General features: G+C 38.0%; 1 protein-coding gene across 19 annotated transcripts in view; it reads right to left on the minus strand.

Moving 5' to 3' along the window:
- Nucleotides 1–12,304, minus strand: part of RIMS2 (regulating synaptic membrane exocytosis 2) — a 597,279-nt gene that overhangs the window by 486,894 nt on the left and 98,081 nt on the right. For all 19 annotated transcript variants that reach the window (XM_023517386.1, XM_023517366.1, XM_023517393.1 and 16 more), the window contains one exon: nucleotides 1,822–2,032. In XM_023517386.1, coding sequence (XP_023373154.1) covers nucleotides 1,822–2,032 — 211 coding nt within the window. The remainder of the gene's footprint in view (nucleotides 1–1,821; nucleotides 2,033–12,304) is intronic.

The following is a 12,304-nucleotide window of genomic DNA, read 5'->3' on the forward strand; positions in this document are numbered from 1 at the left end:
CAAAGTTGGTTTAACATTCAAAAATTAATCAATGTCCTGTACCATATTAACAAAGAAAGAAAAAACACAAAATTAATCTCAAGACAGAGAAAAGCCATTTGACAAAATCCAACCCCTATTCTCGATCTAAAAAAACATAAGAACTCAGCAAATTACAAATAGATAGTATCTATGAAAACCTTACAGTTAACATTATACTTAATAGTGAAAGATTGAATGCTTTTCCTCTAAGATTAAGAACAAAACAAGGATGCGTGCTTTTACCATTTTTATCCAAAATTATACTGTAGTTTCTAGCCAATGCCCTTACTCAAAAAGAAAAAATAATCAGGTAAGCCAGGGAGAAAGATACGAAATAAGGGTTTAGGTCTCGGCAAAACAAAATAATGGAAAACGAGGAAAAATGAGAAAATGAAATCATACCAAGGAACTGATTCCCACAAGTATGTTTAAATAATGTATGTAAATATATCAACTCCATTTAAAAAGTAAGAAAATAACTAGGTGATAAACACTGATGAATATAACTAGGTGATAAAAACTGATGAGTAGACAAATTGAAATTTGAAAGAACTTACTGAGACACACATTTTTAAATATTGCTTTTGCTAATTTCAACAAAGCATTCTTTAGGTAGTATTAGGATATATTCTAAAGTGAATGGATAATGACAGAAATTTCATATAAACATGAAACAAAATTCTTAACATTTCCTTTTTAAATACCATAGTCAAATGCTTGTTCCATTAATGTTTTAACAGCATAGGGGAATGTAACTTCAAAAGTCACAAAACACAAATAAGAAACTTAAACTTGGAAAGAGCCTCTTTAAAAAGAACAGGAAATGTGCCAAAGGAAAAGCAGATCTACAAAGTTTATAAAAGTATGTGTGGTATAGAGAAAGCAATATCAAAACTCTGGGGCATTCATCAGTTGTGTGGCTTTAAGAATGAACTTCATGGCCAGGCTTGATGGCTCACATCTGTAATCCTACCACCCCAAGAGGCTGAGGCAGGTGGATTGCTTAAACTCAAGAGTTGCACACCAGCCTGAGTAAGACTGAGACCTTGTCTCTACTAAAAATAGAAAAAATTAGCCAGGAGTCATGGAAGGCACCTGTAATTACAGCTACTCAAGAGACTGAGACAAGAGGATCATTCAAACCCAGGAGTTTTAGGCTGCTGTGAGCTATGACTTCAAAGCACTCTATCCTGGTGACAGAGTGAGACTCAGTCTCAAAAAAAATAAAAAGAATAAACTCTATTCTTTCTGGACCTAAGTTTTCCTACCTTTAAAATGAAGAAATGAGTCCAAGTGAAAGTCTAAGATCCTGTGATTCTAAACAAAATCATAAGCTAACTGACATGAAATGATGAATAATAATTCATTAAAAATATTTAAAACAGGCTCAAGTGCCTGTAGCTCAGCAGGTAAGGGCGCCAGCCACATACACCAGAGCTGGCGGGTTCAAATCCAGCCCACGCCTGCCAAACAACAATGACAACTGCAACAAAAAAATAGCCTGGCGTTGTGACGGGCACCTGTAGTCCCAACTACTTGGGAGGCTGAGACAAGAGAATTGCTTAAGCCCAAGAGTTGGAGGTTGCTATGAGCTGTGATGCCACAGAACTCTACCAAGGGCAACAAAATGAGACTCGGTCTTCAAAAAAAAAAAAAAAAAATTAAACAACTTCTATCTAAAATAAAGACAGTATAGAAGGTTTAGTTTTTTTGGTTATTCTGCATATCAATTTCAGTTACCTTTATTCACAGTAAGCTAAACTATATGAGAATTGTCGTATGTAATTTTTACTTCTGTACCTTGTTTGAGCGTAATGACACTCGACCTCCACAACGAGCACAGAACTTTGTTTGGCAATATGAACAGTTATGGCCACATCCATCAGCAAACTTTGTTTTGTGGCATATACCACACGTTGGGGCATCACCCTTCTGTTCTTGCTGTTGTTGTGATTCTTCTCCCATCTTCTTTACCTGTTCCTTATACATTTCAAACTGCTGATGCAGTTTTCTGCAGAAAAAAACAGATAAGAAAAAAATTGGTTTCCTGATGTTCTCTTAAAAAAATTATCATAATCTATAAGTACAATTTTATAACCAAAAAAATAGTTAGGATGAGAATAAAATTTAATTTTCTGATGACAGGTTAACATCTTGAAAGATATATCATATAAAAGTGTTGCAACTAGTTCTACCTTCTGGTATACACATCAATTTAATAACCAAGTAATGCAATCTATGTTTATAGAGGTATTTCTCTGAATTATATATGCAAGATGTATAATTCTAAAATTTCTATCTCTCATTTGCAATATATTTTCAATCACATGCTGTCAAATATTTAAAATTTTGTTTTTCTACAGTTAAGTTTAGAAGTATAGACAGCTAATTTGACTTACACAGTGAACCCAAAGCCTATTATTGAGAAATAGTCTCAATTGGATTGATAGGAAGAATCCAAACAGAGGGTAAAACGTTGGATGAGTACTCTCACTAATTGTTTAAATCTGTTCAACGGTCTGGACATTAGTTGGCTATAAAAACACAGTGAAATATTAGCAGCCTAACAAATGAAGTTGTGCAAATAAAATGCCAAGTTTTATTTTAAAAATAAAACAACAGGATAAGAAAAAAATGCCTAGAAAAGGGTATTATTTACTGCAATTAAAAATAAATACTGATAACTGGTCTGAAGTTATCTCAGTTGATGGTTCAGTTAGTTACAGATCAAATCCTTTGTTCTATTCATTCCCTCCTTCTCACTACCTCACTTGACTAGTCTTAAATATGACAGATAGATAGATAGATAGATAGATAATGATAAAATTTTTCTATTGTTTTTAAGGAAAATTTAATATTTTTAAAAACTATAATTAGTTCATTTTATGTTTAAAAAACTGTAAATAATGTGACTCCCATTCTATCAATGACAAAAGTCCAAATAATCTATAAAATCTTAACTTTTCTGGAACCCATCAGAGACTTGAGGTTATATGGCAAACAATCTGAATTCCAAAGAGTAACAAGCCTCTCCAAGGAGAAAGATAACACAGTTGCACCTTTGGCAGAATTCAAGAGAATGAGGTGGCTATTACACAGATAAGTAATAGGAAAACAGTCAAAATTTAAATAAATTGTTAAAATCCAAGAGTAGGTTAGCATAACAGTTTGAAATAGCTTAAAGGACCCAGACTCAAAGGAAATTTATATTCACTCATAAGGACTTTTTCACAGTACTCCACTGGTGCTCATAAGGAAAAATGGGAGCAGGGCATGAAAATAGCAAGAGAAATAACAAAAGTCTTCCCCTTTTGTTCTGGAAATGCATGTATGCAGGTATAAAGCAGGTGACTAGTAGCTTCTGGGACATAGGCATAATCTCCAGACCTCTTTTCCTAAAAAGCAAAAATTTTTAAAAACTGAAAAAGAAAGTAAATTCTGTCATCCATAGAGAAGATACTAAAATCCATTGCAGTTAGCAAAAGGCTGAAGAGAAAAAAACTTTTCTCTACCCATGGAAAAAGGCTAAAAAACCACCTTAAGTCCAAGATCCTACTCAAATACAAATCAAAGGGACTTCTCACCATGACAGAGAGGAAACTGCCACTCCAAACAATACAAGATTTGCTTCCAAGAGGAGAGACTGAGAAATCTGCACAAACCCCCATTCTCAAGGCTCATAGGGACAGGGTCTGTCAAAGATGGGAGTGTAAAAAATATGATAGAGAACACCCTTACTCCTATCACATGCCTAGCATCAAAAAAATAAGCACTAGTAATGTACTGCTAGGACGGGAAAAAGAGCATGGCACAGATGTATGGCTAAGAGAATTGCAAAAATACTGAAACAACAACTGCTACACCACCATCCATCCTAAGCAAGAGGCAACACCAGCCCTCTGATAGAAGAACTTGAAGGTTGTGGTACACTAAAGATACACCCACAGACCAAAACTTTAGGCCTCCCACAGCTTTCAGGCCAACCAAGTACCAGGCAGGCTAATACCACTCCAGTTAAGGGAAGAAAGCCAAGCACAGATAAACAAATACCATATCATCTCATTTATATGTGAAATAGAAAAAAGCTGAACTCAGAGGTACAGAATGAAGGTTACTAGGGTTTGGATGTGAGAGGATGGGGAGAAATGTTGATCACAGGATACAGAATTTCAGTTACATAGGAGTAAGTTCAAGTAATCTAGTGTACAATATAGTAACTATAGTTAATAACAATGTATTATAGCTTGAAAATCACAATAGAGTAGGTTTTAAGTTTCTCACCACAAAATGATAAGTAAGGTAAAACATACGTTAATTAGCTGGACTGAGTCATTCCACATTGCACACATACTTTAAATCATCATGTTGTACAAGACAAGTATATATAACCTTTGTCAATTCAAAAATTTAATTAAACTTTAAAATACAAAACTTTAAAAAGATCATTAAAATTGACAAACCTTGAAACACAATGAAAAAAAGAGAGAAGACATAAATTAACTACGTCAAGAATGACAGAGTTGATATTACTACAGACCTCACAGTTAATCTAAATTAAATTTTAAAGAACATAAGGAATACTACAATTCTATACCTATAAATTCTACCACTTACATACGATATAAGCCATTCCTTTGAAAAACTAACACACCTCATCTTTTTTTTTTTTTTTTGAGACAGAGCCTCAAGCTGTCACCCTGGGTATAGTGCCGTGGCATCACAGCTCACAGCAACCTCCAACTCCTGTGCTCAAGCAAGTCTCCTGCCTCAGCCTCCCAAGTAGCTGGGACCACAGGCGCTCGCCACAACGCCCGGCTATTTTTTGGTTGCAGCCGTCATTGTTGTTTGGCAGGCCCAGGCTGGATTCGAACCCACCACCTTAGGGGTATGTGGCTGGCGCCTTAGCCACTTGAGCCACAGGTGCCAAGCCAACACACCTCATCTTAAAAAAAAAAAAAATGATACCCTTACAAGTCCTGTATCAAATTTAATTCATACTTTAAAAAACATTCAATTATAAACTCTGGTTCTCAATGGTTTCATTGCTGAATTCCACCAAACATTTAAGAAAGAAATAATACCAATTCTATATAATCTTTTCTAGAAAATAGAAGAGAAATGAACATTTCCCAACTATTCTTATAAGGCCAGCATTACTCTTATATCAAAACTATATAAAGATATTGCAAGAAAAAAAATCATAGACTAACCAATACTCCTCATAATCAGATGCAAAAATACTCAACACAACATTAGTAATCCAAATCCAGGTATGTGCAAAAAGATAATAAATCACAAAGCGATGATGTTTACCTTGGGAATGCAAGATTGGTTCCATATTCTAAAGTCAAGCAATATAATCCACCATATTAATGGACTAAGGGGAAAAACATATCTTAGTAATATACTAAGCATATTAGGAATTGACAGAAACCTCGTTAACAAGGTAAGAGCATCTTAAAAATGCATATCATTAAAATCATGCGTGGTGAAAAACTGAATGTTTTCCCATAAAGTGAGTAATAAGGCAAGGTATCCTCTCTCACTACTTCTAATCGACATCAAACTAAAAATTCTACCCAATTGCATTAGATAAGAAAACAAAATGAAAATAAAAAGCATACAGATTAGAAAGGTAAACAGAAAACTGTGTTCAGGTGGCAAATTATCTATGTATAAAATCCCAAAGAAACTACCAAAAAACTCTTATAACAAATAAATGGGCTTGGCACCCGTAGCACAGTGGTTAGGGCACCAGCCACATACATCGAGGGTGGCAGGTTCGAACCCAGCCTGGGCCAGCTAAACAACTGCAACAAAAAAAAGTAGCCAGGTGTTGTGGCAGGCACCTGTAGTCCCAGCTACTCGGGAGGCTGAGGCAAGAGAATCACTGAAGCCCAAGAGTTTGAGGTTGCTGTGAGCTGTGAAACCACGGCATTCTACCAAGAATGACATAGAGAGACTCTATCTCCAAAAAAAAAACATGACTTTAGCAAAGTCACAGGATATAAGATCAATATACAACAAACAATCATATTTTTATACACTAGCCATGAACAAATGGAAGTCAATGTTTTTATAAACAATCTGCAATAGTACCATAAAAGGAGTAAAAGAAAGGCTCAGATACAAATTTAGTAGAATATATACAGGCTTTTTCTGGTGCAAAATAAAAAACACTGATAAAAGAATTAAAGGCAATAAAAATAATAAGAGAAAAATACTATACTCATCAATGAGAAGACTTAAGATTGTGTGAGGACCAGATCAGCTCCATTTTGTTGTTCACCACATAAGTTCTGTTCCTAGGCCCCTGGCCTGCAGGGCCCACCCTACAGCCCTCCCCATTCCATTCCTAGTTGCTCAACCATATCTGCAGGGCCCACCCTGCAACCTTTCTCATTCCTTTCCAAGTTGCTCAACCATATAGTGCCACCTTGGGCAACAGAGCAATAAGCCCCCAATTCCTTGTTAACTGAGTCACCTTACTGCAATAAACAATAAGTTTCTATTACCCTGACAGGTAATTTCCCTCCAGCCACTTAATCAAGCCCCGGTTAAGAAATCCCCCCTCACCTGTACTAGTGAAATCATCAGCCACCAATGCAATGCAAACCTTCCTTTACTAGTGATCTCACCAACCACCAATCAAAAGTGTACTCATATCCGACCCTACCTCTCTTGCTTTCTGTACCCCATAAAAACTTCCTCCACCCCGGGTTCGGGGCTCGTCCTAGGCTTGCATGCCGGGCGAGTCCAGGCCGGTCTGAATAAAACTTCACCTCATGCCTTTTACATCAGAGTGTGTCTCAAGTTCGTCTGTTGGGGTTGATTTGGGAGGATTTTTCAGACCCAACAATTGTATTCTCTCAAAACTGATCTACTGATTCAACCCCATTACCAATCAAAATCCCAGAATAATTTTTAATAAAATTTGACCAACTAAGTCTAAAATTTACAACTTTTTGTAAATTTTAGTTGTTAAAAGACAACTTTTTTTTTTTTTTTTGAGACAAAGTCTTAGTTGCCCTGGGTTGAGTGCCCAGGGTGTCAGAGCTCACAGCAACCTCAAACTCTTAGGTTCAAGTGATCCTCTTGTCTCAGCCTCCTGAGTCTGCCACAATGCTTTGCTAATTTTTCTATTTTTAGTAGAGAAGGGGGTCTTACTTTGCTTAGGCTGGTCTTGAACTTCTGATCACAAGTGATCCACCCACCTCGGCCTCCCATAGTGCTAGGATTACAGGCCTGAGCCACTGCACTCAGCCCAGACAAAATATTTTATGAGAAGAAAAAGGTGACTCACATTACCTAATATCAAGACTTACAATGGAGGCTGAGCATGGCAAATGGAGACTGAGCATAGTGGCTCATGGCTGTAATCCTAGTAACTCTGGGAGGCCCAGGCAGGAGAAATCTCTTGAGCTCAGGAGTTCAGGACCAGCCTTAGTAAGAGTAAGACCCACTGTCTCCCTAAAATAGAAAAAATTAGCTGGGTGTTGTGGTGGGAGCCTGTAGTCCCAGCTACTCACCAAGCTGAGGCAGTAGAACAGTCTGAATCCAGGAGTTTGAGATTGCCATGAGCTACTCTGATGTTGTAGCACTATAGCCCAAGGCAACAGGGAAAAACTCGGTCTTAAAAATAAATAAATAAAATAAAAAATACACACATATCCCCACAAGACCTCCTATGAAAACTATAATAAATAAGTCAGCATGGTATTGACAAATTTTAAAGTTATATACTAATGGAACACACGGGGAGTAAAGACATAGTCCAATACTTAATTGATCATTAATTTTTTTGCACACATGCCAAAGTAATTCAATAAAGAAAGAATAGTCTCTTAAGCAATGAAAAATTTATGTGTAAAAAATAGTATTTGAAAATCCATGTGTAAGAAAAAGTAAGCCTCAATTCTTATACCTGACACCTATACAAAAACTAAAAACATAACAAAGCTGCTTATACTGAAACCATAAAACTTCCAGAAGCAAACACTCAAGAAAATCTTTGTGACCTTGAGTTAAGCAAAGATTTCTTTAGTGAGCTATAAAAAGCATGGACGAGAAACCAGGCTTCAACAATATATAAATTAATGAGTCTGGCTATGTTCCAGTGAAGTTGTATGTATAAACACTGAAATGTGAATTTAATGTCATTTTTAGCACTATAAAATATTCTCATTTTAAAACATTTCAACCAGCTCGGCGCCTGTGGCTCAAGTGGCTAAGGCACCAGCCACATACACCTAAGGTGGTGGGTTCGAATCCAGCCCGGACCCGCCAAACAACAAAGACGGCTCCAACCAAAAAATAGCTGGGCATTGTGGCAGGGGCCTGTGGTCCCAGCTACTTGGAAGGCGGAGGCAGGAGACTTGCTTGAGCGCAGGAGTTGGAGGTTGCTGTGAGCTGTGAAGCCGCAGCACTCTATACCCAGGGGGATAGCTTGAGGCTCTGTCTCAAAAAAAAAAAAAAAATTCAACCATTTAAAAATGTAAAAACTATTCTTGGCCAAATATATTGGCTCATGCCTATAATCTTAATACTTTCGGGAGGCAGAGACAGGAAGATTGCTTGAGCTCAACCAGCCTCAGCAAGAGTGAGATCCTGTCTCTACAGAAAACACAAGAAGTAGCTGGGCATTGTGTCGTACGTCAGGAGTCTTAGCTACTCCAGAGGCTGAGTCAGAAGGATCACTTGAACCCAGGAGTTTGAGGTTGCTATGAGCAAGGCTGACCCGATGGCACTCTAGCCTGGGGCAATAGAGTGAGACTCTGTTTCAAAAAACAAAAAAGACATTCTTAACTCACAAAAACAGACAATGGACATGTTTTGGCTTATATGCCATAGGTTGTCACTTCTGATATGATTTCATTTATATGACATTCTGAAAAAGGCAAAATCTGATCAAATTGCTAGAAGCTGTAGTAGAATGAGGGGATTATCTAGAAATGGCACAGGGAACTTTTTTAGAGTGAAGGAAATATTCCAAGTATTTAGGGTGGTAGAACATAAGTATGTCAAAACATAAGCATATACTTCAAATTTTACTGCAATAAATTACAATAAATTTTACTGTAAATAAATTATACCTCAAAAACCTTAACTTTAAAAATGTTAGGTTTCAAAGTGCTAACCTAAAGTCACCTGATATATTAAAAATAGACCTCCAAGAGGCCTTATATCTACTTAATCACAAACGTATACTTCCTTTTATTACACCTAGTATCAATGAAAACTATGCCAGTTTTATTAACTTTTTCTGCAACTTCAAATACAGTAGACCCTCCATAGTTGACCAGCTGCCTACACTGACTGCCTTCTCAAATTGACCTAATTTTCACAGAGCAGACATGTGTCGCATGTACATATCAGGACAGTAGACCTAGTTCCTTATGGTTCCTCATTGCACCTCCATTATCTTGACAATTTTGTTACATTCCTTTGAATGGTCAACTTACAGAGATTCTACTGTAACTCACTGTTTCTCCTTGAAGATCTCACACCAGGTTTAAGTGAAGCTTTGCTAACAGAAATTAAGTACCACTACAAGAGGTTCAAGCCCACAAAACATATACCAAAACTGACATAACTGTAAGCAGACCATTGAATGAGCCCTGTGTCAGAGCTTTTTCCACTATTCAAAAGAATTATCTTTCCTTACATGGAAACCTGACACATATTTGTGTGTTCCATACTATACATTTGCACTGTATCCCTGTTGATACACTTCTTATCTCTGAGATACTTTTCAGTAAATGACAATACCCCATTGGGGAAAAAAAAACAAGAAGATAGAAAAAAATGTTAGAAAGAGCAGTACTCTGTGTTTCAGTTCTAGAGGCACTGGAGTATTAGACAACTTACCAAGTGGTATAGTTTGAATGTGGCTTGTCTTCACTAAAACTTACATTGAAATTTGATTCCAAACGTGGCAGTATTTAGAAGTGGAGCCTACCAGGTAGTGGGCAGGTCAAGGGGACAAGGAAGACTTTCTTAAGAAAAGATTAATGCCCTCCCTTGGGAGTGAGCAAAGTCAAGAATAGGAATGGGTTAGTCTCCATTAGCGAGTGAGTTGTTAATTAGAGTCTGGCTTCCTCAGTTTCACTCTCTTCCTTCTTCTCCATGTGAGCTCTTTGCACAGCCTGCTCACCCTTATCTTTCCCCCAATGAATGGAAGCAACAAGAGGCTATCACCAGAAGCTAAGCAGATGCCAGTGACATGCTTCTTAAACTTCCCAGTCTGCAGAAACATGAACCCCCAAACATCTTTTCTTTATTAATTACACAGGGTTTGGTACTCTGTTATAGTAACAAAAAAATAGACTAAAATACCATGGCACACTGGAACAGAGACCAAAAATCCAGTTAAATGAACTATGGTAGAATACAGTGACTGTGCCTCAAAGAAAGTTGAAGCCCCACTTCATACATGAAGAGAAGGCCAAATTAGCAGCAGAGTTAGTAATTATGTATATCCAAATGTTAGATTAGAACTACAGTGTGTGTAAAACTCCACACTAGGCACAATGGCTCGTACCTGTAATCCTTGCACTCTAGGATGCCAAAGTGGAAAAACTGCTTTCACTCAGGAGTTCAAGACCAGCCTGAGCAAGAGCAAGACACTGGCTCTACCAAAAAAAAAAAAGAAGAAGAAGAAGAAGAGAAGAAAGAAAAAGAAGAGGAGGAAGAGCAGGAGGAAATGGAGAAGAAGAAGAGAAGGAGAGGGAGAAAGAAAGAGGGAGGGAGGAAGGGAAGGGAGAGGGAGGAAGGAAGGAAGGAAGGGAGGGAGGGAGGGAGGGAGGAAGAAAAAAAGAAAGAGATTAGGTGGGTGTGCTGTATTTGCCTATAGTCTCAGCTATTTGGGAGCCTGAGGCTGGAGGATTGATCACTTCAGCCCAGAAGTTCAAGGCTGCAGTGACGTATGATGATACAACTGCACTCTAGCCCACTATACTCTTTGGCTGGGGGGTTGGGGGGGCACAGAAGGAAAAGCTCTTACAGGAGGACTGTAATGATCCCATAGACCACAGAACTGTGAAGGATGGAATTGTCCCAGTTGTAGGAAGAACAGAAAGAGAACCTACTATCCAGATGGTACCTGACTATAATACTTTGAGATAATAAAATCAGACTTTTACAGATATTTTATCCTACCAATCCATTAAATGAGACACTACTAAACAAAAAGGTGGTGGTACATACACAGATTCAAGGACTAAGCTACATTCCTTGCCAAGAAGACCATATTGTTCCTTGTTAATTACACAAAAGCAAAATTCTCTCTCTGCTTCCTCATTTAGTCACTTTTCAACCCAATCTAATCTTGATTCCAGTCCACTTTTTAATCCCCACTAATTTTATCAATGGCCTCCATGTACCTAATATTAATGAACAGTTTTGAGTCTTCTTCTTACTTGAGCTATCAATAATATTTGGAACTATATGTCACTGCCTTCAACGCTCACTTACCCTTCATAACACTCTTTTGGTTTTCTTCCTATATTTAGGGTCTTTCTTTCATTTTCTTTCTCTTTTGAAGGTCAAGACTCAGGCCCTCGACTTTTATTATACAGAGTTTACTTAGGCATTTTCATCCGCATCTAATGTTTCTCAGGGCTGGTGGTTCATGCCTATAATACCAACACTCTGGGAGATGAACTCAGGAGTTCAAGAAGAGCCTGAGCAAGTAGAGAACTCCCTCTACCAAAAATAGAAAAACTAGCAGGTGTGGTGGCAAGCACCTGCATTCCCAGCTGTTTGGGAGGCTGATGCAAGAGGATCACTTGAGCCCAAGAGTTTGAGGTTGTTGTGAGCTATGACCATAGCACTCTATCCATGGTGACAGAGTGACAGTCTAAAAAAAAACAAAAAACCATACCTAAAGCTTCAATTTCCACCTATATAAAGCATAAGCTGCTTATAAACATGTTTCTCCAGCTTAGACTTCTCCTCTGAGCTTTGATATTCAATTGCCTAAGTATCTGGATTCCTAACTACCATCTCAAATTCAAAATGTACAAAATTGAATTTATAGCTTTCCGGCTTGGTGCCTGTGGCTCAAGCGGCTAAGGTGCCAGCCACGTACACCTAAGGTGGTGGGTTCAAATCCCCAGCCTGGGCCCACCAAACAACAATGATGGCTGCAACCAAAAAATGGCCGGCCGTTGTGGCGGGCGCCTGTGGTCCCAGCTACTTGGGAGGCTGAGGCAGGAGACTGCTTGAGCCCAGGAGTTGGAGGGTGGTTTTGAGCTGTGAGGCTATGGCACTCTACCCAGGGGGA

Source organism: Otolemur garnettii, unplaced genomic scaffold (assembly GCF_000181295.1).
Source record: "Otolemur garnettii isolate 467f Iridium unplaced genomic scaffold, OtoGar3 scaffold00004, whole genome shotgun sequence".
In the NCBI taxonomy this organism is placed as follows: Eukaryota; Metazoa; Chordata; class Mammalia; order Primates; family Galagidae; genus Otolemur; species Otolemur garnettii.